Consider the following 27446-nt stretch of genomic DNA (forward strand, 5'->3'; position numbering starts at 1 on the left):
GAGAAAACAACATTAATGCAACATTCAAATAACTTAAGTCCAGGCTTGATTTTATGTTTTTATTCAAAATTTTACAAGACATCATCTATTAATGTTTTTATTTCCAAAATCTTATTGTCAAATGATGAAAAAAGCAACCCTAGCCTAGACTGGGCCTAAAATACGCTTTAATTGCTCATGGTCAGAAAAAGTAAAAATTAAGTGTTTTCCCATACCATACAGCAATGACTGCAAAGTTTATTTAATAAAATTGTAATAAAATGAAAGACAATCATACTGCCTGTATCACAATAAATACTTGGCAGCTGGAAAGTATGAAGAATGATTCACACAAGGGCAATGATCTTTTTTCTTCCCTAAGATCACTGTATTTTTCACCACCACCTATTAAGAATTTCAGAGCATGGCCTAATAGTAATCTTGCAAATTGTCGTGGCTTAACCCCAGCAGGTAACTAAGCACCACACAGCCGCTCACTCACCTCCCCCCCACCCAGAGGGATGGGGGAGACAACTGGGGAAGAAAAAGGTAAAACTTGTGGGTTGAGATAAGAACAGTTTAATAGAACAGGAAGGAAGAAACTAATAATGATAATAACAATAATAAAATGACAATAAAATAATACTAATAAAAGGACTGGAATATACAAAACAAGTGATGCGCAATGCAATTGCTCACCACCTGCCGACTGATGCCCGGTTAGTTCCCAAGCAGGAATACCCCCAGGCCAACTCCCCCCAGTTTACATAGTGGCCATGACATCCCATGGTATGGAATACCGCTTTGGCCAGTTTCAGTCAGATGTCCTGGCTGTGTCCCCTCCCAACTTCTTGTGCCCCTCCAGCCTTCCTGCTGGCTGGACATGAGAAGCTGAAAAATCCTTGACATTAGTCTAAACACTACTTAGCAACAACTGAAAACATCAGTGTGTTATCAACATTCTTCTCACACTGAACCCAAGACATAACACTATACCAGCTACTAGAAAGAAAATAAACTCTATCCCAGCTGAAACCAGGACACATGTTCAGTATGAGCAATTTGGTACTTGCAGAGAGGCAGTTCCTGTACAAACACTGGCTACTATTTTCTTTAAAAGAAAAACTGATACAAATATTTTTAATCTTTCTACAGCAGTTCTTCAGATTTTTTTAATTCAGCAGTGGAAACATCTCATGCAGTACTCTAAACTCCATTCCAGAAGACAGACCTGCTAGCCTATGACCATTTTAGAAGAGGCATATGTGGTACCAGAATGATTTTAAGGAGACAGGGCGATCAGTCAGCAGCTGTTTCCTATGAGGAAACAGAAGTAGGAAGTAGAAGGACAGCTGGAGATTACAGCTTTAGGAAAGGCCCGAAAAGCTGCTTCCACCTGTAACTAAGCACTGACCCCAGCAAGGATCCAGCAGCCAGAGCCAAATTAACACATGACTCAGAGATCCAGCTCTTCAACCTGGGATTTCACTGGAACCTAGGAATCTTCTAGACAGTCTGATAAACCCAAACACAGGAGTACGTTGGGCTCACAAGACCCTAGGACTTTTCTTCAGTGAAACTGTTTCAGATTTAGACGAGTTAGCAATAACTAATATTTTTCTTTCATTTCAAGAGAAACTTTTACCAGAAATGTGCATATACTATGAGCTCCAACAGAAGTTACATTGTCTGACCATAAGAGAAGAGGTAAGGGGGAGCCAGACCAACTGCAATGCAGCATGTGACCTATTAACTAACTCTCCTTCTCCCTCAGGAGCTCCACTTGGGGAAGAAACTAGAACAAATCTGCTGCTCAGGCAATCAGTCACAGCCTTCAATGGATTTATATAGCCTCTGTCCTAAAAGCTATGTTGTTACTGATATAAATAGCTAGATTAAAACTACCTTGACTACATGAACATAGGGTGAAATTCTACCTCTGTCTATAATGTAGGTATACTTAAATGGTACTAGAAAAAACAGAATCTGTACTAATCGGGGAAAAAACAAGAATACCACCTTTTCCTCTATTTTCTCAATTGATTTATTAAACATACTTCCTCATTTCTTCTAAAACAGAAGCAGAGGTTTTAAAGACAGAAGAGCAGTATTTTTATTCACACTTTTCCATCATGAGTACCACAGAAAAAATCTACTAAGAAACAAACAATTTATCCCCAAAGAAAGATTTTTATACTACCCAATAAGCCATGTACCAAATACTGACTATCCTGCAGAAAGGGATCTGGGGGTGCTGGTTGACAGCAGCCTCAATATGAGTCAGCAGTGTGCCCTGGCAGCCAAGAGGGCAAACTGCATCCTGGGGTGCATCAAACACAGCATGACCAGCTGGTCAAAAGAGGCAATTATCCCACTGTATTCAGCGTTGTTACAGTCTCACCTTGAATATTGTGTGCAGTTCTGGGCCTCACAATTTAAGAAGGGTGTTAAGGTCCTCGAATGCATCCAGAGGAGGGCAACAAAGCTGGTGAAAGGGCTGGAAGGAATGTCCTACAAGGAGTGGCTAAGGACTTTGGGCTTGTCTAGTTTGGAGAAAAGGAGGCTGAGGGGTAACCTCATCGCTCTCTACAGCTTCCTGAGGAGGGGAAGTGGAGAGAGAGGTGCTGATCTCTTCTCCCTGGTATCCAGTGATAGGATGCGTGGGAATGTTTCAAAGCTGTGCCAGGGGAGGTTTAGACCGGACATTAGGAAGCATTTCTTTACCGAGAGGGTGACCAAACACTAGAACAGGCTTCCTAGAGAGGTGGTGGATGCCCCGTGCCTGTCAGTGTTTAAGAGGCATTTGGACAATGCCCTTAACAACATGCTTTAACTTTTGGTCAGCCCTGAAGTGGTCAGGCAGTTGGGACTAGGTGATCGTTGTAGGTCCCTTCCAACTGAAATATTCTATTTTATAAAAAAGAATACAGCACTGCTACATATAAACAAATATATTTTCTAAGTAGGGTATCCAGGTGCAGCAAAAGAAATCACAACAAGGTAATAATGTAATTAATAACTATCCCATAACATATATACACAAAGGGTTTACTTATGCTGCACAGCCGATCTTAACTCTGGTTTGTCACCTTGTAATAGCAATATTTTAACATAGTTGTGGTAGTTCTATTTTAAAAAGCACTTGACAAGGCTAAAACAAACCAAACAAAAAATGTTTACATGCACCAGTCCTAGAAGAGTACCAGACCTTTCCTTCACCTCCCTAGTCTTCTTATTTAACTGTTACTTTTCATTCGCTCCCATTCTCACCTTAACTTCAATATTAACAAGTCTGGTGAAGTTATAAGCAAGTCAGAGTGTCTTCTTAGAAAGAAATATCAGAAAACCTTAACATTGGATGGACCTATCCATCCTGTTAATTACCTGTATGTTTATCACCTTGTGCTGTACAAAGACCTGCCCATAGCCAAAGCTTTCCTTAAGGCAAACCACACAGCTCATTTAGCCAAACAGGAAAACGTGACATGTTTATATCATTGAAAACAGAAATGGATTCATTTGTAAAAAGTACCTTTTCTGAGGATCACCATCAACTTCAACTGTGTCCCTGCAGAAACAGGTAATAAAGTAAGCAAAATGTAGTTTGAAGCACAAAAAGATTACTTGATACACCCAATGAAAAAATGTCACAGAAAAATTTTAGTGGAAACCCCACTTGATTAGTTATTTTCAGCAAGAACATTAGTTTTTACAAACGAATTATTAGTTCTTATAAAACAATACTTTTTCAATTAGTATTTCCACTTGGACATGAATTTTTTTTATGAAAGAAGTTTCATGAAATCAGAGAGAGATCCAAACTTCAGGGAAACGCTACTGATGAACCAGCACATTTACTGAACAGGTAAAAATCAACAAGCGCTACTGAAAAAGAATGGAGACTTTTTTTCCCAGAAACGAATGTATTTCTGGAGTTTTCAGTGATCTACAAGATACACTTGAATCTCCAAGTTGACAATTATATCAACACCTACAGTATGGCTACATTCTGTAGATCAACGGACTATATATGGAAGAAGCAGTGACTAAAGAGAATTGCTTTAATAATCACAAATACATGTAAATTTCCTACCTCTCCCCCTTTTTTAAACGTGGATTTTCCACACTAGTTTGGAGATACTTGTAATGCACTAGATCTGCAGGCTGACCTGTGTCCCTTACTTCTGGATAATTAATACAGCTTTGAATAGAAAAAGATTTTTTTTTTTTTTAAAGTGATCTATGTAAATGATTATTTGTTTAACTGGCAGCTGTTTGGCAGTTATAAAACAGGAGAAAACAGTCAACAGTATCATCTCGGTAGTCAAGTATGACCCACTTAAAAAAACTGAGTACTACTGTAGGACAGTCCTCATTTTTAGGTCACTGGTCTGTCTGGACATTTAAGTAAATGGCTGCCCTGGTCACTGAAGAAGCAGTTCTGATTCTCCAATTCTAGATCAAAGAGCTTAACTAGTGGTCTTGTTTCACACTTTAAGGTGATATTCTAATGTGCACTTGTGAGACTTCAAGCAACTTAATTTGCTGCAAAAAGAACTTGCCTTTTCTAGCAGGCAAAGAAGGAAGAAAAAAAAAAAGAAAAAAAAAAGAGTTAGGATTGAAATTTCAGCATTAGAGACGCACTACCCAGACGCTTCAGGCCAGGAAATGGCATTATAGAATCTTACATATATCCCTTAGATTTAAGGACTATTTTTTCTATTTTTAATAACTCAAGACTGTCAAAGAATGCATTTGGAAGAAAATGTAATAAATAATGGTAATAAATAAAGGAAAGAGGATTAGACAGTTACTACATTCCATAAATAACAGATTACTGTCTCAAATTTATGTTGAGACACATACAGAATCCATTTACTTACTGGTTATCAGAATCACTTCCTTTGCGCTTCCTTGGAATCTCAGCCACAGAAATGTTGAAAGAAGTAGTGGTAGCAGGCTTAGTTATTGGATTCATGAGGCTAGGGACTCCAGAAACAATGCACGGGTTTTCATCTATTGAGAAATTATCTGTAAATGAGAAAAAACCCTCACTGTTAAGTAAGAGCTGTATCATCGTGTATCCATTCTGATTTTCATTTGGAAAAAAAAATAATTGTCCGTGGGTGGCTTCTACGCCTCTGACACAAAAAACATAAAGGTTGCAGTGCTACAACCTAAGTACAGAGAAGAGTACACTGTCTTCCCACAGTCCTGTAACGATCTCATCAACCCAGTCAACACACCAATGCAATATAAAATACACATCTTCTCCTCTTAGCAGACTACACTTAAATCCCCCAGCACCTCAAACATCCTGCTGCAAAAACACAAGATGCGGCATTAGCTAGCAGATCAAAATACTGTGATTAGCGCTAAATTAAACTTAAAATATATAGTGAACTATGTTTTTTAAACAAGCTGAACATCCAAAAAATGAAAGTCTGCCATAACTATGTTTCTGACGTAAAATCTACAATTATGCAACATCAGTCACGTAAGTCAGGAGAGTCTTGAAAGCTTGTCAAGTTCTACCTCAAAGTTCTCTTGACAATTCTCCTCTCAAGGAAAACTGCTTTGTTTCTGGGAGGGACAGAAGAGGAGTCACAAGCCAAAATAATCGTAGCGACCTACTGGGAAAGGAAAACAGTCTCAGGGAATCTAAGCACTATTACACTTTTTCCCTATCTCAATGCAAAGCTATCACAAAGAATCACCCAGTTGATGTTTAGGTCAAGAATCAGAATTAACTCTGTTTCAGCAAATGTAGGCACTCCTTTATGCTTCATGTGCTAGTGAGGAAAGTATCCTATGTGATACATCTAGAAACAGTAAAGAATTAACTCCATGAAGGGAGAGATGAGGGATTGAGGGAGGTCATTTAAGGAAGTGAGCATCTCCTACTTCTAGCAGGAGGCAAAACCCAAGATGAGTACTTTCAAAATCCAGCAGGAAGGAAAACTGTATACTTTATTGTGAGCTTTCTTTTTTTTTTAGCATCTGTGCTGTCTGTAAATGATATGTAAAAATGTGTAAAAGTAATGATACACAGTTCATGTTTTTTTCCTCTTAGGTGTAACCACATCTTACACCAGAAAAATTACCTTCCATGTTCTCATTTTCTGTTGGAATATGACTCTGGAGAGTTAAATGAAAATAGGCTAATACTTGAGCAGCTTGCCTAATCCTCTCACTACCAAGTCAGACTACACAGAGGCAGTCCCTGTTTTATTTTAGAAAGCTGTTTAACTCATTAAGTCACATAGGAAGTTCCAAAAAAAGAGGTGGAAACTCAAAGAATCTGTAAATACTTGAAAAATAAGTAACAGCCTTTGGGTATCTGCAACAGAAAGAAAATTTGGTTACTTCAAATACACAACATATTCCAGTTAGTGATATTAAAAATATATTAAGAGAAATGATGTCATAAATACTACTAGGGCACAAATGCTAGATGTTTGAAATATTTTTATGATTAATCATTACTTCATAATAGTCTCATTTTATATTTCTACTATAAATTCGTGCAATTATAAAACAAACAGAAAACCCCCCAAGAATTCCAAAGGAACTCTTTATTTATAAAGAATAGTTTTAATTCGCTTAGGTCATAGCAGCCTATAATTACTAGATTAAGTTATTGAAGTATAATCATACTTCATGAATATTCATGAAAGTAATTCCTAACAGAAACCCACATGTATCAAAGACAAGAACGCCTTCAGCACAACAGAGCCTTTCGTCCTGGAACAAAGCAGGACAGAACAGACCCACTGACCTAAATACTCCTTTGCACACAGATGGCCAGCCTGCTTTCTAAACCACTTCCCTTTAAAGAAACAAAATGAAATGCCTCATTTACAGCTTTTCCAATTTATCCTTCATATTATCAAAGTAACTACTATTTTTTCCTCACACTCAAGCAACAAATTCTGAATACTGCACATATCTCCTCTACATTTCCTAACAACACCCTTTTCCCTTTTTCTTAACTAAGAAAATAAAAAACGTTTAGATTATCAGCAACAATGACCTATTAAGAACTTCTACACTACAATTTTTACGTGATAAATTGAATCCTAAATACTATCACTGTGACAAACTAAATGCCATGTTAATTGCCATCTAACTAAATGCCAGTAAGATAGCTGGTTGATCTTAGATAAAAATATACAGTTAAGAATCTGTATTGATCCCTGACATGTACAGCACGCAGCATATATTCTTTATACATATTCTTTAAGATCCTCAAAAAACCCCCAAACCAAACCCCAAAAACCCAAAAACAATTCAAAAGAAAACAAATAGGAGAAATAAATTTAAAGCTTCAGAACTACCAAACGTAGTAGAAAAGTAATTATTTGGAATTTAACAGACAAGGGCAAATCTTTTTAATACCTACTACTCAATGAACAAGCAGCAGACAGAAACAGTTCATAAAGCTAAGTCAGCTTTGCGAATTCAGTAAGAGTGCTTTAAAATAATCTCTTAGGGCTTTATAATAGCTATCATTATGATATTAGGTGATTCCAAGGTGCTTACTCTTTCCCTGAAGAGCGTCTTAACCTTGTGTAGACTGTGATGAAAGATTTCTTTACTTCTCCAGCTACACCACTTTGGGAGACCTGGATAAAGGATTTAAAAATCTTTGGGTTCACAAAAGGAATGAGCTAGAATGCACCCCAATAACCAGGGTGTGCTTCTACAATAGGAAAAGCTGGATTCTTACCTTTCATTTGTGCACCTGGCTGAATTCTTATATTTTCAATTTCTATGAACATTTTCATACCATTAACATCAAACCCAGAACATTCCTAAGAAGCTATGAAGCAAAACTAAACGTTTCCCAATTTCATAGCACTCTTACTTCATGAAAAATAATATCCAGAAAGACCATTCTTTATTACAAGTTTACTTTCCTGGAAAACCAAAATCATTAGTCAATTTTTAAACTACTAGAAACAGTTTAATTCAACTAGAGATATTTTGTTTTACCACCCCAAATGCTATTACTTACACTAGTCTGGTTTGCAAGTCAAATAAAATGCCAACTGAGAAATGACACTTTTTTTTTTAAATTATTACTGTTCATTTCAAAGTTCTACTAATGCCCTGGAATACTGATAACTGAATTTTAATGGTAAGTGAATAGTTCCTCAAATACATATGTCTATTTATGATCTATGTTTGGCTCTCAGTATTAAGCATATATGCTTATCTATATTAAAAATTAGTATTTCAAAAGCATATTATGCACATCAGGGCAGGTGAAAGTAATACTGAAAAAACTCCCACTGTAATCATTCTCTCTGCAAAAAAGCAAAGACCATCCAAACTTTACAAACACACCATACGAAATATAGCTCCTTCCCACTAAGTGTATCAGAAATAGAAAGCTATTATTTCAACACTAACTTTAGTACATTTCATAACCAAAGTATTTAAAAAATGTTTATCAATATATACAATTCTCATCACATCAACATACAAGACCACACCCTACTGAACTACCACCTCTCGTGTTTTTCTACAAGAAAAAAAAAATTAAAAAATTTTACCGTCCTCAAGGGGGTTGGCAAGGAAGCAAACAACTGCAAATAAGCTATATGAAACTACTGTTTAGGGGTAGGATATGAAGTAAAGACATACGAAATCAACCATATTCTTATGTTCAGCAAAGGTTCTGCACAAATCACATGCAATGCATTAAGAAACAAGGCTTGGGAGACTCTACACTTTTCCAATTACTGACAATAATATTTTCTAAATGCATGCCACATTCCTGAGCTGTTTTCTCCACTAACAGTTTTAAGGTTTTCAGTTCCTAAACAAACATAACCTATTAGAAAAGTCTTAAGGCCAAACTCCACGAGCCAAACTCCACCAGCCAAAAAGATGAGATTCATCTGAACAAATAAGTATGTCCACATCTGAACTAGCCATTCTAGTCCCTCTTGGAGGGAAGACGACATTTCTAGGGTGATTCATCTCAACCTAAAATAGATTCCTACAGTTGGCTAGATGAAATACAACATTTCTAGGGTGATTCATCTCAATTTAAAATAGATTCCTACAGTTGGTTAGATTAAATACAGTCCAAGAGTGCCTACTGCTATTCAGTATTTATACAAAGACCAAAGTAACTAGCTCAGACTTGGATATCTACTCTGTAGACACGTAAAGATAAGCGAGATGAATCCCACCCAAGGTGGCTATCATGCAATTCTTAAAATACAACAGCCACAGACATCACCTGTTTGTCACATGCAACAAGTTCAAGCTCAAGGCAGTCTTTCACAATTATTGCCTTAATTATGCACTACCACCTCTTGACCCACTCACCCCCCTATGAAAGTTTAGCTTTTCTGGCTAGGTTTACTCCTCATAGGTTTTCCTAAAATATTAGTTTACTGCTAAAAGATTATTTTGACTTTTTAGAATCATCAAAAGGAAATCATACAAGATACACATAAGCACTCCAAAAATCAGCAGAAGAATACAATTCACGTAGGTATTAATAAATTAATAAAAAAGCTGTCAGCCCTCATTTAGCCAGTTTAAAAAAAGAACATCTAAATCCATCTATCAGTATATTACAGTAAAATATGCTTGAAATAAAATGTCAATGAATAAGTACATTTATAAAACTTAGGGGTGGCACTCTTCATAGTCTGTGAATAAATGTACACACCAGACAGAAAAATGTCACAGCTCTGCAGCTGCTGAAGTTAACAATGCGGTAACACTGGCACAACCTTTCTAAGAATAAGAAGGCACTTTCAATCCAGCTTCCTATTTTGAAACACTTTCTGGCAGAAGGAAAGGAGAAGAAAGAAGCTGCTTTGAATTGAAATTTCTAAGACCACAGATGCCACAGACTATTAAAATGTGTATTTTCCAAATATATGTTCCTGGCATGCACAAAAACATTTAGCTAGAAATTCAAGCTTTGACAAGTTTAAAGAAGTCAAAATTATGTTAGAAGTGACTGTAGTTAAAGTGGCACATAAGGGTTCTTCAGTCTAACTAGGTGAGTTATTAAAATTGAAATCTACTCACACAAGCTATTAGGCTATGTCTACAGTAGTGAATACAATGGCATAACAGCAACAGGTCAGTAAGAGAAGCAGCTGGTGCAGAAGCCCCTGTTTCTAATTTGTAAGTAGTTCAGGGAGCTTACACTAAATCACATTTAGTCTGGTTCATTGGGCCAAAAATCCTTACAATGCATGTGTTTTAAAGCTGTCTGAGAACAAACCACTGGTTCAGTCCCTTATGTTTGGAGTTGGAGTATGTTTGGTATGTGCCTGGAGTAGCACTAAATAATAATGTGCTACATTAAAATTTGAGTTTAGTTTCTTCTGAAAGGAGTCCAGTTCATTTATACCAAAACTGCTCTGCAAACCAAACCAATGAGCAGTAAGTTGGGATGATGGGATTCAATTCAAACCAATGCTACTGCTCTGAACCAAAACGCTAATGTGCACACAGCCTCTGAATACTTACTTGATTTCAGGGTCTCAGTCTAAAGTCCTTAGGAGTGCAGTCATATGAAGAAGCAGAGATATATACACACACACACAAATCTAGGCACACAAGCAACCTGCATTTTCTAAACTGAAGTACTACTCAAGACGCCAAGTTGGATTCTTAAGTTTTGTCATAATTGATATGCCTTTTTTTTTTTTTTTAAGATATAAGGTGTCTCCGATTACCTAAGCAATTACAGATGTATCTATCTATACATGCAGCACACACAGAGCATGTCTATTGAGTCAAATAATTTCAAATAACTCTATGTTATGTAGATTGCTTTATTTTACTATGGAGTTATTTTTCTAAAATTATTTTAATGAATTCTTAATGCAGATTTTAATTAGAGAATGAGAAAACTGTACCTATATCCTATACATACAGTACTGTATGAGGAAGAAAGCTACAGGTGCTGTGATATGCATCAGTTTACAGGTCCTGCAGATCTGAACACCTATAAAACAAAGAACCATATTTTCTAAACAGGCGTGAGACTTGTATTAAATATTATTTTTATTTATTTATTTTAGAGCTTTAAAATAGGCCATGAAAAGCACCTTCAGAATAGTTACAGCAAGTCTGGTATCGAGATCATAGCCCATAGTATCTCTCATTGAAAGCTGGGGCAACAATTTTCATTGCAGTTAAGTTGTGAAAACAGTAGAAAAGTACTGTCTAAACCAGGGTTTTTTCCCCCCAAATTTTATAAGCATGCATAATGCAGGAGCAACATACAGAGAGTTCTGTAATGAAATCATCTTATGAACACTACTATACAGAGAATAAACTCTTCCAGGTTAACTTAAGAACATTGGATTTGTTTTTAATATCACAAAATGATGAAAGGAAAAAGTATAATATCCTGAATTATAGAAATTTAAATCAAACATTAATACAGGCAACCAACTACTTTCTGCATCTATTTTTACTTATTTTCACCACTCAGAAGAGGTCAAGAATCACAATGTAACCAATTAAATAACACATTTACTTAATAGATTTCAAACACCAAATATCTAGCCAAACCTATTAGTGTATTAAAAAGCATGACTGTAACTAGCTAATGAAAAGATACTACACAAGTGCTTGAAAGGCTACCCTGCTTTCCCAGTCAACTTCAGGCTCAAACCAGGTCGCTGATAGAAATCGAGAGTCTCATATATCGTAGTTCATTACTGGGAAAAAAAAAAACCAAAACAACAAACCCCTCTCCAATCATATACTGTTAAAGGAATGGAAGGTAGCTGCTTTCTTGTAAGTTTTTGATTCATACTATTGTACAATTCTGATTCCCATCAAGTCACCTGCAGAACTTCCATGGAAGTTCTTCCATTCCAAACAGGGAATTCTCAACAGAGTATTCACAATAATTCACTTCCCACGATCACCCACCAAATTATTTCTTCTTACAATGATTTTCTTAGTTGATGTGAACTGTCCACTTTAGAGTTTGTTTTTCATAATGTGCAAGTATATCAATGATAACGTGTACACTCAAGTGAAAACAAAACTATTAAGCAGCTAACCTTCGTGTGGACCTACTCCACAAAAATTAAGATACTTTTATCTAAAAAAAAAAAAAAAAAAAAAAAAAAAAAAACCACATTTCTTCAAAAAACTGTTAGAATAGGTATAAGCATGGGTAAGAAAGAAACCAGGGAGGGGAGTTTCTTTCACAATGAAACATGAAAGCCTATGGTTCATTGCTTTCCCAAATCTGTTTGCAAATGGAAATGTCTACATTTTGGGGGTTTTCCATATTTTGATTATTTCCTTTCCTTACTGTATGTGCATGATATAGAAACAATAAATCCTCGTTTAAGCACAATTTAACAGACTGCAAAAACTCTACAAAAAACACCACCAAAACCCCTACTTTATTTTCAAACACTAGATTACTTTGCTACAAAATTATACCAGTATTTAAACAATCGAGCAGCAGAGACCAGGATCCCCACATACATTAAAACACACATAACCCAACAGACGTTTAGAAAACAATAACAACTACTAAACCTAGAAGAATTGGTGCTAACTAAACGGAACTGCAATGACGACTTAGGAGAGATTTGCTCACTTCTGTTTTTCAAAACCCCGTGCAAAACACGTCTTTCTTCTCGGAGAGGGGAAGAAACGTACCCATTTCAAAGCAGGAGGAGCACAAGCAGCTGCTGGTGGTTTACAACTAGCCTTGTTTTAGTACCAGAAACTTATGATTAAGAACAAGGCAGGAACATCAAACCCTGGTCATCATACAAGCGTGGGCACGCACACACACACAAGCCAAAATCACTATACCTAAAATACTAAATTACGTTTACCCACAAAAAAAATCACACTAGCGTATTAGGAACACATAAAACGACTAAGTGTGTATCGGAAACAGCAAGCTACATACCAAGTTAAAAAAGCAAAAACATTTTTAGTCCGCATCACATCGGTATGATGACACATCTGTAACAGCAATAAAGAGAAGTACAAACTGAGCGTTACACTCGGGATTTCTCTGCAAGTGCACAAGGTAACGCCGCTGCAGCCGCCCCTGTGTCCCTTTACTGAACTTCAACGGGAGAGAGAAGTTTGCGGCGTCCAGGTCATACTTCGGGCCAGCGTGCGTGCAGGCACCAGTGTGAATTAAAAAAAAAAAAACAAACCAAAGCCCCCCTCACCACAGAGCGATACCGGGAACACGACGGGACCGAAGTGCCCCCACAGAAAGGCTGTACCCCACGGACGGCCGCGCACAGCCCGGAGACGCTCGCCCCTGCCCCTGCCCCACCGGCACCGACCTCACCGCCACGGTCAGGCAGGGCTTGCCGCGCCACATCCCGGAGGCAGACAGACGGACGGACAGACGGGCAGGCAGACGGGCACACCCCGCCCCACCCGCACCCGCGACCGCCCCACACACACAGCGCAACGCAGCGCCCACAGCCGTTCCAGCGGGGCGGGGGGGGCACCCCCGCCGCCGCCCCGCCAGCGGCCGTCCCCCACACGGCCCCCTCCACCGCCCCCACCTTCAGCAGCCCGCCGCTCCTCCTCGGTCCCCTCGGCGCTTCCCGCTCCTGCCTCAGCCATGGCGGGCGGCCCGTGCCCCGCTCCGCGGCGCGCCCGGCACCGGCGGCATGCAGGAGGTGAACTAAGGTGAGGGGAAACTGCCCGTCCCGCCGGCCCGGGGGAGGGCTCCCGGCGCCCCGCCAGCCGCCCCGCCTCGCTGGCGCCGCCTCAGCAGCGCCGCCACCGCCGCCATGCCCCCGCCCCGCCCGGCGGGACACTTCTCGCGAGAGTTCGAGCCGCCCGGGCGGGCGGTGGCTGGCGCCGTCCCCTTCCCGCCCCGCCGCCCCTGAGGCTGGCGGCCGCTCCTCGTCCCCGAGCAGGGGAGGGCTGGAAGCGAAAAGGGGGTGAAGGCCAGCAGCGCGGCCCTCAGCTGGAGCTCCGGGAGCCGCGAGGGTAGTCGTGGCAGCCGGGCAGGCCGCGCCGCGCCGCGCCGCGCCAGCCGCGTCGAGTAGATGGCGGGAGCGCCCCTGCTCCCCTCTGGCATGTGGGAGAGCCAGGGCAGGCGCGGGCCGCTTCTGACCTTCGCAGTGTGGGGGAAGATCCCCCAGTCTCTTTGCCTTGGCCTGCGTACCTCGTACGTTTTCAGGGTGCTGAACAGAGGACGCCTTGTCTGAGGAAGAATTGGGATCTTGGGAGTGATGTGGGTTGGAGGAGGCCTCTCTGGGTCATCTGGTCCAGGGCGTGGTCAGAGCAGGGCAGAGAACAGTCGCACATATCCGTAAAAGTTAGCCTAAAAATCGGGTTAACTTCTACCAGTATGTTAAACCGTGTTAGTAGGCCTCGGTTACACCAGATGCTGAAGCAGTAGCTATGTTTTTTGCTAATACCAGGAGTGCACTTTTGAAGTGAATCTACCCCTCATTGTGCTTTGGTTCTCATCCTGGAGTAGTCTTGGTGTGTGCGAAGTGTATTCCTTTCGCACAAGGACCTCAAGATACACTTGGAAGAGCTTCATGTGCTCCAGCTGTTAACAGGCATTCTCTCCAGCGGACCCCACCAGAGCTAGTCTGAAATGAAACCTCTACAACATGCATGGTGTGGGCATCGGGACCTAAGCAATGCCCGTTCCACTTGACAGAACCTCTCTTACTGTCCTGCCCTGCTTGTTAATGTTGATGTAGCCCGTGCTTGCTCAGTTCCAGTTGCAGGTGTGGCAAAATAGACTATTGCCTAGACTCACGCATCCTTACCTGTGCCATCTTCAAGGGCTGCACGTGTGCCTGCTTCCATCTGTTGAACTCGGGTACGAGAGAACTTGCATGTACAGTGCAGCTGGTGTCGCTCACCAGTAAGGCTGGATCTAGATGGTCGGTGACCTGTGTGAAGGAAGCTGCTTCTGCAGGTGTACTGTTTGGTGGGCTTTCAGAGAGTCTGTCTGTCATTAGTCATGGGGGGTCCTTTGGAACTAACAAAAGTAGGTGTAATATTTTGCAAAGCATATTACATTCTTTCGTCATCGGTTCTAGTGGTTAACATCTAAGTTGTTAAAATTTGTATCTTTGAGCTGCAAACAAGTGATGGGTTTTTCGGATCTGGAGGCATGATAAAATTACTCTTAAGAAGAAAAACATCCTTTGCTAAAAGTGAAAGTGACTAAATACACAAAAAAGATCCATGTGGTTTTAATAAAAGCCAAGAATATTATTTACATAAGTATTTTCATCATCGGCTACATTATGCTGAGAGGAAGTATATGTACCTGAATGCCAATTATCTGTCCACGTCAAAGGAATTTGCAAGCATGCAAAGGGTTAAGCCAAACCTATGGGTTATAAAATTGCTCTTGCAGAAATAAATTTCTTGAGAGATAGTTTTCTGAAAGGCTGTGTTCTTCAAGAGGATAGTCACATGCAACCGAACAATGAGTCTAGAGCTGTAGAAACAGTGCAGAGGGACACTTGTAGTAACGTTTATAAGCTTCTCACCACTGGCTGGTAAGACTATGGGTGATGATGGTTATTTATAAAATTACAAGAGATTGTTTACTGTTGACTCTATTAAAAAAAAAAAAAGAAGGCTTTCCCCCCACCCTCCCCCTTTCAAAATTAAGGTAATTTTGAAGTCCTACTAAAGATTCTTACTATAGCTTGATATACCTGGACAAAAACCTCCTCTGTGTAAAACAGCAGTTTCTATGTCTGTTTTCCCTGTGTAGGAAAGTTAATATTTTATCTTGGGAAAGCTTTGAACAGAAGTCTCATCAAATCTTTGCTTCTCTGCTTCCATCATCCCATCTAAGACAGCAGTTCAGTATTGTCTTTATTTTAATTATGTATAAACATCTATGTCTGCCAAGACACTCTCTACAGCTACCTGAAAGGAGGTTGTAGCAAAGTGGGTGTCAGTTTCTTTTCCCAAGTAACAAGTGATAGGACAAGACAAAATGGCCTTAGGTTGAGCCTGGGGAGGTTTAGATTGGATACTAGGAAAAATTTCTTCACCGAAAGGGTTATCAAGCATTGGAACAGGCTGCCCAGGGAAGCAGTTGAGTCACCATCCCTGGAGGTATTTAAAAGACGTATAGACATGGCACTTAGGGACATGGTTTAGTGGTAGACTTGGCAGTGCTAGGTCAACGGTTGGACTCGATGATCTTAAGGGTCTCTTCCAACCTAAATGATTCTGTGATTTTAAGAACTTGAGAAAGTAAATCCTCACAAAATTATGTGGGCCAAATCCATTTGAACACCTATGAATTTAATGTAACATGGTGGAAGATTAGTAACTTGCCTAGTCAATAATAGAACTGCGAAAAAAACCTCAGAAAACAAAGATGTGTTTCATTCATAGCTTTCTGAGATTTAGGCAGAATTTACTTGCCTGAACTCCAAACTATAATCTTGAGAATGATTACTCAAATGCAGTCCTGAACTCCATTTGTGCCATCTTTTATACTTTGAAGCTCCCAACACATTTCAGATTCGACTTGGAAGCACCTCGTCTGTATGGGAGTGGGAAGCTCAACATCTTGCCCATAGCTAAGCCCAAGGGATAGACTAGGCCTGTGGAAGGGCTGAGTGGGTGGATGGCTCTAACAGAATATGCTTACCTGGCTGGGGAATCATGGGTTCCAGCTGGGGATATTGCTGAACAAGTGCAATTGCACTACTATGATAGTCTCAATGCACACTTTTTCATAGGGTACTTTTTTTCCCTTGCAAATCCAACTTTTAATCTCAGAATTTTAAGTTATATGTAATCCCACAGTTACTATTGCAGTGATATATAGATTCCACCATGCTGGGTTCAGTTTGTCTTACAAAATTTGTATTGGACAAAAGCATTTAGAAACTACTTCTGCCCTTAATGAAATAAAAAGCAGTAGGAAGAGTTAAAAAAACAGGAGCTAGACAGTGTTGCCATCTTTAAGAAAATTATTGTAATTAATGCACATTTGCTTTACTCATATACTACAACTGATACTGAAAAAAATTTCCAAGAATTTGTTCATAGGAAGCTTAAATGTCACGTTTGGCCCTGCTAAAATACTGGTTTGCCCCAGTTTTGAAGCTAGGAGCTCCCTCCTCCAGGTTTGCATCATCAGTGGACACCCAAATGTTAAGGAGATTTCAGAAGAGTGAGTCAGCCACATTGACTGAAAGGGTTTCAGAGACCCAGTAACAACAGAAAGTTGAAGATGGCCGTTGTTATAAAGCTCAATGAGTTAAAGATTTAAATAGTTCAGAAAACTGTTTTAACAAACTTAACAGCTTAACAGCTATTAAATACAAACTCTCTCCATATGGGAATGTTCAATGAGGCCATTCAAAATGTAATAGTTTTTTTTTAACTGACTAGAAACAGAGCTAATGTACCTTATTCACATTTTATTTAATATTTTTTAGTGCAACAGTAGAATTACTTGTAATTTAATGCAGAATTTTTGGGCACTTTATGATATGTCTAGGTCAGAAAATCCGATCAATCTCTTAGCAGTATTTCTGCCTCTCATGTTTTCTTCTGTGTATTTCTCATCCGTGGTCTATGTCACATCTCCCAGCACTTAGAGAGTTCTTACAAACATAATGTGCTGCCAATTGATTAACACAGATTTTAAACATCATTTATTATACTTGTTTCTTATTCAAAGGTGATGATTGGTCTCTTTATTGAACGTTTCATACATTTCATAAATGACAGTAACTGGTGTTTAAAGCATATAGTTAGCCTTGAGTCTTGGCAGAGCAGGATCCCAGTTTATGTAAGGCACTGATTTTGAGTAGGCCACACTTGATATTTTTGCCCTGTTTTTAGGTGAGCACTTTCTCTTGAGTAGCTTTTAGCTATAAAATAGAGAACAGAATGCTTTATATAAGCATCGGTTAGCCTCTTTTTCCCAAACAACTTATACAACAACTTGCTAAAGGGGTAAAAGTAACAATCAAACGTCAGAGCAGTTAAATAATAGCCTGAGACTGTGCAGTTAGAAAGGTGTCTGCATTATTACTCCTTTTTCTTTTCTGTAAATAATTAATGACATCCAACGCATAGCGTGTCTTAGCTGTTACACAGGACATGAAAAGCATCCAGTCAGCGTTTCTCTGAGATACCATTCTGACGAGGATGGATGCAAATTCCGTTGTGTATTTGCTGGGGCCAAGCTAGCTCTATGCACACCATGCTTAGGAGACCTATTTCAGAAGCCGAGAGCGACTGGACAAAAGCACTCTTCTCCTCTAAGGGAACACTTAGAGTCACTCTATGTTATTAGAGCAACTTCTATTACTTCACATAAAAACAGGTGACTGCTTAGGGTGAGCTACCTAACTTTTTTCTACTGAAACTTAACAACAGTAAACTGAAGTTACTCAGCATACCTGTAAACACAAATACAGATTTTTCACAGACTTCTCTTCCAGAATACAAGTGCTTATGGTTTCCCTTCAGACCACAGAATTACATGGCTCAAAGTAATGTAAAGAACAACCTTTGTCCTGTATCAAGTGCATTTTTATAGAGTACATATGAACAGGCTAGCGAGTTAGAAGAGTGAATACAATTAAAAAAAAAAAAAATCTGTTTTAGTCTGTAGTTTGTGCTTGAAGGTCACTGGATTACTTTTAAGGGCACCACAAGCAATTTGTTGACTTTACTATAAATTCCATGTCTATGCATTAGTAAAATCTGCTCTCGTTTTAAAGCAAAAGGTCTTGCCCAAATCAGAGTCTTTTGCTTCAGAAGTTATATAAATAGCATAATCGTACTGTAATCAGCCAACAACAAAAATAAGCTCTTTAAAGTTATTTCCACTCAATAATCGGTACAGAAGCCCTTCGAAGAAGCAAAAAACCAGCACAAAAGAATTCAGGCTTTGCCAGCAACGGACTGCGCTATGCTGGCACAACACAGTGAGTGAAGTTGTATGGATTACGTTAGGCAGTACATCAGACTGGATTGTGATAGTGATATAGTCTGGCCTTAAAGATCTATGAATCACAAACAAATTCCTTGCAAGATGAAACAAGTTTAACTTGAAAAGCACTTCCAAATCCTACTTACTCTCCCTCTCTAATCTCAGTATTGGAGCCAGTAGGATGATCAATTTACTTCGTGGTTTTCTAACAAATTAAAACAAGTAAAAAAGATTAGCATTTTCCAAAGTGCCTGCTTTATTTTGGAGTCCTGGCTGGTGAGGTTTGTGCCCACAGAGTAATTCACTTGCTTGCAAATCTCTTAACCTAAGTCTCTCAATTTGATGGTGCCACTTTTGATTTAAAAACAAAATAAACTTCAGTTTTTAAGTAGCCTTTTCGTTCCTGGCAGAAACTGGTATTTTCTGAATGCCTAATAAGACCCTAATGTCTAACGTGTCTGAAAAACAGTATTGCTGTTACAAATCTCTACACAAGGATAAATAAAGCTGCTTAGGGGTCCTGTTGAAACAAAAAGCAATTGAAATGTGCCCATGGTGCACAAGTGGCAGCCTCCAAGCTGAGTCCTATCTCTCTAGGATCAGTGAGATCTCACCTAGTGCCTTTTATGCCCTGGCTAAGAGAGAACAAAACCAGCTGTGAGAGCAGCATATCTCCAAGGTCAAAACACCTTTTCTTGGGTTTGCACACAACCAATCTGTGAACCTCCAAGCTGCAATCTTCTCATCCATCTTACCTGCAAAGGTCCTGACAATGAGTTACATCACTGTCTGAAAGTCCTCTCCTTGATTAAAGCAGACTTGTCACTGCACTATAGATTACTGGTCTTTTCAAGTGTTAACAGCCTCATATTAAACAGCTGGTATAGGAACAATACAAAGGTACAGAAATGTAAACCACCTCCAATCTGTGCCACTAAGTCAAGGCAGAATTAACTGAAGAGAGAAACCCAATGACTGTTGCACACAGTGGGCCCATAAGTATGCCTAACATTACTCAGCAGAACCGTGCGGATTGAATGCATCACATTCATTGTTCACTGCCTGTGAACTTCATAAATCAAGAAGTCATGCCAATCTGTTTGCTTCCTAGAATAGGCAAAAATCCATACTGGGGCCCAATTATGTACTGTGCTATTTCAGAAAAAGGCATTTATATAAATTGTACATTTTGCAAAGTTTCCTTGAGGCATTAGTTTAGTTTTGTTTATTAAAAAAACAGGTAATATTTTCTTCTTTCATAGCAGAAGTACATGCAAGTTTCTCACCATTGTATTTGAAGCCAAAAGGTACCCTTTTCACATACTGCTTTTCAACCAATTGAACTGTACAGATAGTAAAATCTTTTTGTTTCATTTGTACAGAACATAAAAGCATGGCATCAGCAAACAGCTTGCTTTTGAGACCGTACTTGTTTGCTGGTTTCTTTGGGCTTTAGATAGGGATCTTTTGCTGACGTCTGTGGGAGCTACATGAGACCTCCAAGGCAGCCTGAAAATCTTGAGATGTGTGCCTAGTTTACCAGTGATTCACTCTGTCATGATCAAAAAGTCACTGAAGTTCTTACCTGATCATTCGTTATTGTTAAAAAGATATATAGAAGTCAGAAGTAGACTTTGTAAGGAAATTAAGTGTCCAAGACTAGCAGAGCTATTGCAGTTTTTGAGTAAGTCCTAACACGAGAGAGATGCATGTTCAAATCAGTGCTCCCATTTCGACTCTCAAAGTTTTGTGGATGGCCACATGTGCACAGACCTGGCCCGGGGGGAATGTCTTGGCACCTGCTTCCTTTTGGAACTCCATTACCTTCATATTCCAGCCTGTACAGCCACACTGAGGGGCAGATTCTGCCTACATCCCTGGAAGGAAACAAGGTGTTACATAGGCTCCGTGTGTATGTAACACTTGCTATCTGTAGCTGCCAACTCTTTCAAAATGTGGAGCAGAGGCTGTGGTTACACTTTTACACAACGTCTTCAAGGTCACAGCACTTAACTCTGCTGATGAGCTGCCCTCTCAACATCATTTAGTCTCGTGGGCTGGAAATGTAGAGGCAAGGGCAAAGATTTTGTCTTTGGAGGGGGGAGGATGGGCAGAGACACCTGGAGGGGAAGAAACTGCCACCAATTGAAGGTGGACTGCCCAGGGACAGCACATACAGAGAGCATGTATTCCTAGAGGAGAGAGAAGCAGCAGCAGATGGTGGCTCACTAGAAACAGATTAAAGCAAGCCTAGGTACGGAAACAAGATGTGGCATCAAAGGTCAGTTCAAATCAGAAACAAACTGTTCCTAGCAGAGCTCTGACTTGGTTGGGAAATGAGAAACCTGGGTTAATTTCCCTGCTCAGCATGAGGAGGTTCAAGCCTACATGCCCCATTTCCCCAGAAAACAGTAACCTCCACACTACCAACCTGGAGAGAGGTGGTGGGAGGAGTGGGAGGTGGTGAGATGAACTCTCCCTGCATGTGTAAAGATTCATTTCCCCTCACACTGACTGTAGAAGTTTTCCTGTGTGATGAAGTGTATAAATCCCAGTGCCATTACTATTGACAGAGAATAAGTTAATTGTATAATATATACGTTAACTTGCCCTTCAACTGTCCCAATACTTAACATACCTGGTATCTTTTGGACAGCGACTTCTTTTAGGCAGAATGGCATTCTGTGCAGCAGAGCCTGCCTAGCGCTGCTGAACCCAGCATGGCTGACAGGTTACAGTCTACTGGCACCCACATGTAAAACCTGCTTTCATCGTTGAAATTCAGCTATGGGATAGGCATTTTAGAACGTCTGTGATATTTAAAATTTACATGCATGATAAATAAAATTACCTCAAAGAAGTACGTTAAGCACTTCCTGAACTGCAAATATATCCTTCTCTAGTCCAGAGCTGGGAACAACTACTGTCATCACTCCCAACAGCAACAGACTGTTCTGAATACTCCTCCCTTCTCTTTCCATAGGAAGATTGTCAGAAAAAACCTTTTATTGTCCAAAGCATAATTGTTTTGCTTATGTACAAGAATAAAGAAATTAAAAATGCACAACAGATATTTGCAGTATGTTTTATAAACACTAAACCATATAATATTAAAAGTGGTTGATTTAAAAAAATCCAAACATTTCTGCACATGCTGAAAGCACAGCCTTTATATTTGCCATTGAAGGGCTGTATTTTTGAGGAATACTGAATTTGGTAATGCAAGGAGATAAAGAACTAAGCCTACGTTTCCTTATGATATGTAGCTCAGATATATACTTCCTGGAAGAAAAGTGTTATCCCATTAAATAGAATGTATAAAGTTCTGTTAAAATTGTATCATTTACTGAAAGAAGCAATTCTCAAGTGGAGTGAGGGCTGTTATTCACTGGAGGGCTCCAGAGAAGGTCAGTCACCAGCTGCTAGCTCCTCTTTGCTTTCAGCTGCTCAACTCTGTACTAATTTTTTTACATGACTATTTCACAACTGCATCTGCTGCCACTGCTCTAAACTCAGCAAGGAACAGGGAACAGTAGGACAAAATTGTTTCTATAGCGAATCAAAGGACACAACTGCCTGTGGAAGCCTTTCTTGAATAAATTATGGTCTACAGGGAAGAAGATCACTCTCTTGTGAAGAGCAATAACCATTGTAGAAGTAGCTTCACATGACTGCAGTTGGTACAGTTGAGCAATTTTTGCAACCTCTACTTTCTGATTGAGAGTAGTGGCACTGGGGTTTTCACATGGAATTCAAGATGAGAATACACAAAATAGCGTCTCAATGCCTTACATGTCTCCCATTCTGCAAGATAAACAAATCCAGTACACTGGTGTGAAAAAAATAAAACCAGCAACTTTACAAAAAGAATGCTACTTTTATTTTCAAATGCTGTAAAAAGCCTCATATAAATTTTTATAATGCTTCTATGTAACCTTCCCAACCACAACTAATGAAACAGTCTAGGAAAAATATAGCAGTTGCCATTTTGACTCCAAGAACGAGCTGCTGTAATACATCAACATTAAAAGGACAAGGTACAGTATGTTACAATGCTTGTAATTGCTCGTATTATTGAAAAAGTGAGAGCACTTCCTAAGCATTAGAGTATAACCGGGCCAAACTGCAGTATTCCCTGCTTGCTGTTGCAGAAGGGGAAAGTCACTTCTTTAGGAGCCGGCACAACACCCTTTGTACTGCTTACGCCCATTTATCTTAGTAGTGTGGAGAGCTTTCAGCAAGCCCCTTTGCACTTAGGTGAATTCACCCACGTCAGACGCTATTATTCCATACTGTATCCAACGGCTCAGGTGTTTAACAACTGACCTATAAAAATAAGACTTATGTAACTCTCCAGCAAGGCAAATTTAACAGTGCAAATGCAGTATCAACAATATTTGATTTCTGAATGCTGGCAATTTTTTTAAACTCTTTTTGCACAAGAAACAACCTCTGCTGACGTCCTGTACCTAAGGCCACTCACTCACGCTGACTGGAGATGGAACAAAGTACAAAAGCTCAGCTGCGTTTCCCAATCCAAGCTTCCTCCCCAGTTTCAGGGTATTCAGATCCAGAACATTGGATTCAGGCTCACCACTTCCATCGATGCACTCAAGTTTTCCCTGCTGGAATAGGTTAACTTCCCAGCAAACCTCTGATAACAATTCGCATACGCAATTCCACATTTTAACAAAAGTTAACAAAACATACTTCCAGAAAATAAGTTTTCACATGGTTGCAATCATCAAGCCATTTCAGGATCTTTGGTACTCCAAGAATAAGAAAAATAAATGGCACAGTGACAAACATCACCAAAGGAAAAAACACAACCATCCAAAGGAATAACACAAAAACAACAAAACAAAAGATATGTTGCACTTCCATTTTTTGAAAGCCAGTGTAAATGAACCTTCTTTTAAATCCATTACAGTGTCACAGTTTCACCTTTTAAAAAAATTCTATCATCTTAAAAGCAGTAGTTAATATTTTGTTTAACTTGACTTACTGTTTAAAATAATGCTATGTTTAAAAAAAAAATAAAAATCAACTACCACAATACAGGAGTTTATGCTAAATAGGCTGCAGGCTCTTTCCCTATGGATGTAACTCCTATCTGAGCACTGATATGATTAATCATTTGCAATTTTAAATGAGTATTATCTTTAGTGTTACAAATATAAGGGTTGAGCTTTTTCCCAGGTTTGTAAACCAGTGAGTATGTACAGACATAGTTGTTTAATAGATAGTTTTAAATTAAGTGTGTATTTATCTCCCCTCCCCCAAAATCCCACAGGAAAAAAAAAATCACCAGTATTACTGAGCATTTGCAGTTTCCACGAAACTTATCTTGTCTTAGCAAGTTCAAGCAAAGACTTCTTTTTATATTATGCAAATAGGGTTACTAGGGTTACTGTGGTCTTTTGAAATGTGTTGTTCACAGGAATTCCACTTCTGGTGCACACAGAGCTGCATGAATGAGATTGTAAATTAAAACTAATAAAAACTCTCTTTTGAATAGCCGTGTCCTTTGAGACCAAATTCACATCTCATTTTCTGCCCAAGCTCCTCAGACTTGCTAGAATGGATTGAAGGCCTCAGAAAAGGATTTTCCTTGCCTCAGAAGCTGCTAGGACACTGGCAGAATAAAGTCTGAAAATGTAAAGGTGGATTTAAGTGAGTTACTGTTTTTGGACAGTCTTTGGATGGATACAGGTTGAGCTTCACTACACTGACAAGGCTAAGAACAACACTGGCAAATTTCTGAGGGATCCTGCCCCAAGGGCAGTAAAGGGGTGTTAATTAGTGTAAGGTCTGAGAAGAAAAACTGAGATATCAATGAGCTGTTCCCACATAAGTCTGGCATTTAGGCAAAAGTTTAGCTTCACCATGTTCTGATATAACACTGTATAAATTGGATGGGCCCTGAGGCACTGGCTACTCCTCTGATAAGCTGAAGACTAAAATCTTTTGGATGCTTGAAGGGAGACAAAATATTAGAGGAAAGACATCACTGAAGCCCCTGAGGAACCTAGCAGCTGTTGGATTGGGAGACTACATGCACATCAGTAAGCCACTAATGCCCAGAAACCTTGCTGGTAAATGGTCTTTTATGCAGCAGATGAACACCCTAGTGTGTTTTTAAAGCATACAAATAATTCAGAACAGCTGATACCATGGTGCCTAACAGCAATAAATATTTCTGTAATGGCTTTATAAATAGTCACTTCCATTTTGCTGCAAAAACCAGTCTAATGGAGTCTTTTCTACTGTATGCCAAAACATCCTGTGCTTCACTCTGGTGGGTGTTGCAGAGGTTTTAGAGTGCCTTTCACTTGCATTCAGAGGAGGAAGACAGCAACAGTGACTCTGCTTGTTCAATTACTGGGGAATTGTTCATTGCTGTAAATCTCTTTTGTAACCAGAAAATGATGTCAAAGATCTCTACTGTATTGTGATAGATTCAAAGTACTGCAGATAATATGCTAGTACAGGCAGAGATACAGATAAATTTGCCAGAGACCAGAGAATTGCAAACTGTTCGAGGAGTGCAATTCAATCCTGAACTGCTGCTGGGCTGAGAAGCAAAACCATACCCTGCATATGGAGAGATTTCTGCTTCAGTTTCCTCAACCTAGGAGAAGGAGACCTATCTCTGCTGTCAGTTTGTCACCATCCTGCACTGGGGGAAATAACATTTAGGTGCTCTGCCCAATTCAGTCATGGTTGGTTGTGGTTCCTGGAAACTGGGCTGCAGACTCAGCTTATCCTTTTTAATCCCATGGTCCACCTTAGATGGAGATACTAGAAGACGATGGAACCCACAGGAGAGTCTGAATGTAGTGGGGTGCTCCATTTCCTTTAGCTTGGCAGAGGCTGCTACAGGGTATTATGGAAAGAAAAGGCTAGATCAGGATCGCTTCTGCGTGGAACTTCTTAGGGAGACAAAAAAGAAGAAGCAGCAGTTTGATCACTTTTCTAGAATACATTTTGCAGAAACAGAAAAGGCTATTTGAATTACGAGTAGCAAAAAGATGATCTGCTTTACAGCAGAGGCAGGAATGCAGTCCTGGAAATTCTGCCATCTCTTCAGAACTTGGTATCAGAAAGTTTCCCTTCTGTTAAAAATCTTTACGTTTTTTGATTGGATTCCTTTTTTCTTCTGAAGTTGCCAACAGGCATCATCATCTTAAACAGTAATACCCATCAATTATCATTTAAAGCAGAAATACCACTAAACGGATCACAGTGGAAAAAGGAAGAAAAAGAAGAAGGGATGATTGGCTGATAAAGCCCTTCAGTGAGGAAGTGAGGGTAGGCAGGGTACAAGTAGGCCCACAGAACACTGCTATTTAAAATAATTCAATGTTGCCACACTCATGGGGGATCTGCACACCACAACTGGAACACCCTTGAGCAACTGCTCAGAGAATTTTGCAAATGCGGACAATGGTTTTTATACTGCATATCTAAAACCCACCAGGTAAGCAGTATAACAACAATGCTGCATAAAATGATATGTTTTACTCCTGGGTGGATTAGATGGTTTACAGTACAAAGCCACAGTACAGAGAGGCATGATTAACCGTTATACACACATAGGCAGTGCAGTTAAAGGGATGTACGTTCCTTTTATTCCAGTACCTTTGTATAATAAAGTTAACAAAAATATTCAAATATTAAAAAAAAAAAAAAAAAAAGCCAGCTGGCACTGCCAACTAATTCCTGTAGTAGTCTTAGAAATCCTAATCCTGTAGAATTTCCTTGTGAAATCGATGCGCACCAGAGTCAATGTATTGATAACTAACGCCAAGCGGGTCTGGTGATGCAGCTACCTGAGGTTTGTATTTTTATATCTTTTGCGGGTTTGTGTTTTGTTTCACAACTTTCCGGCTTTCATGTAGGAAGGGATCGAGCCACGCTGCGTGAGCCCTTCAAACCTCTTGTAGGTATAATTGAGGAAAACCCAGTCTTTGGATTTGTAGTCAGGTTCCGTTGTGTTTGGCACTAGAATTCAGAAACAAAAGTAAAGACAAAACAAAACAATTAAAAACAGCGCTGCTTCTGAGAGGACTGTTCACAGAGCACTGACATAAACAGCCCTGAACTCTTATGTGCCTAGTCAGCAGAAATTCCTTGAAGAAATCCTGTTTCTAATCAGGTCAGTTGCCTTTTGTCAATGGTCTGAGAAGAATTATAATTTCAGCATATATCTCTGAAGCGGAAAAAGTTCTTTTTTTTATTTGTTTGGGATTTGGGATTTTTTAGTATGTGTACACACCATAACAGACTCCTATACCTTGACAGGAACCTCTAACACACCCACAGGATATACAATTATGAAAAACATAACATTTAGGATGCACAACACACACACACATGTATACGTATCGTATTATCCTCACAACAAACAGAAGAAAAAGATAACATCCAAGTTCTCCCAAGAGAACTGCACATATTACTCTCCTAGGACTTCCTCCCTGCTCATAGCTTCAGCAAGGCTTGTACAGCCTCCTTTTATTTTATG

The 27446-nt window shown here is 39.5% G+C and overlaps 2 protein-coding genes across 13 annotated transcripts in view; both read right to left on the reverse strand.

Moving 5' to 3' along the window:
• Positions 1-13763, reverse strand: part of ARNTL2 (aryl hydrocarbon receptor nuclear translocator like 2) — a 40301-nt gene extending 26538 nt beyond the window's left edge. For 2 of the 6 annotated variants that reach the window (XR_003927108.2, XM_030040399.1), the window contains exons 1-3: positions 13530-13763; positions 4863-5010; positions 3512-3547 (exon numbers count right to left, since the gene is read on the reverse strand). Coding sequence is in view for 4 of the 6 variants with exons in the window: in XM_030040399.1 (XP_029896259.1) it covers positions 3512-3547; positions 4863-5010; positions 13530-13590 (245 nt within the window). In the remaining 2 variants the exon portion in view is untranslated. Of the gene's footprint in view, positions 1-3511; positions 3548-4862; positions 5011-5514; positions 5610-13529 lie in introns of all 6 variants that reach the window. The other 4 variants (XR_003927107.2, XM_030040396.2, XM_030040398.2 and 1 more) reach the window with 3 other exon arrangements.
• Positions 13764-22779: 9016 nt separating this feature from the next.
• The window catches only part of STK38L (serine/threonine kinase 38 like), a 51493-nt gene continuing 46826 nt past the window's right edge, over positions 22780-27446 (reverse strand). For all 7 annotated transcript variants that reach the window (XM_030040840.2, XM_030040837.2, XM_041129611.1 and 4 more), the window contains exon 14: positions 22780-26926. In XM_030040840.2, coding sequence (XP_029896700.1) covers positions 26799-26926 — 128 coding nt within the window. In that variant the 3' untranslated portion in view covers positions 22780-26798. The remainder of the gene's footprint in view (positions 26927-27446) is intronic.

Source organism: Aquila chrysaetos, chromosome 17, assembly GCF_900496995.4.
Source record: "Aquila chrysaetos chrysaetos chromosome 17, bAquChr1.4, whole genome shotgun sequence".
NCBI classification, from domain to species: Eukaryota; Metazoa; Chordata; class Aves; order Accipitriformes; family Accipitridae; genus Aquila; species Aquila chrysaetos.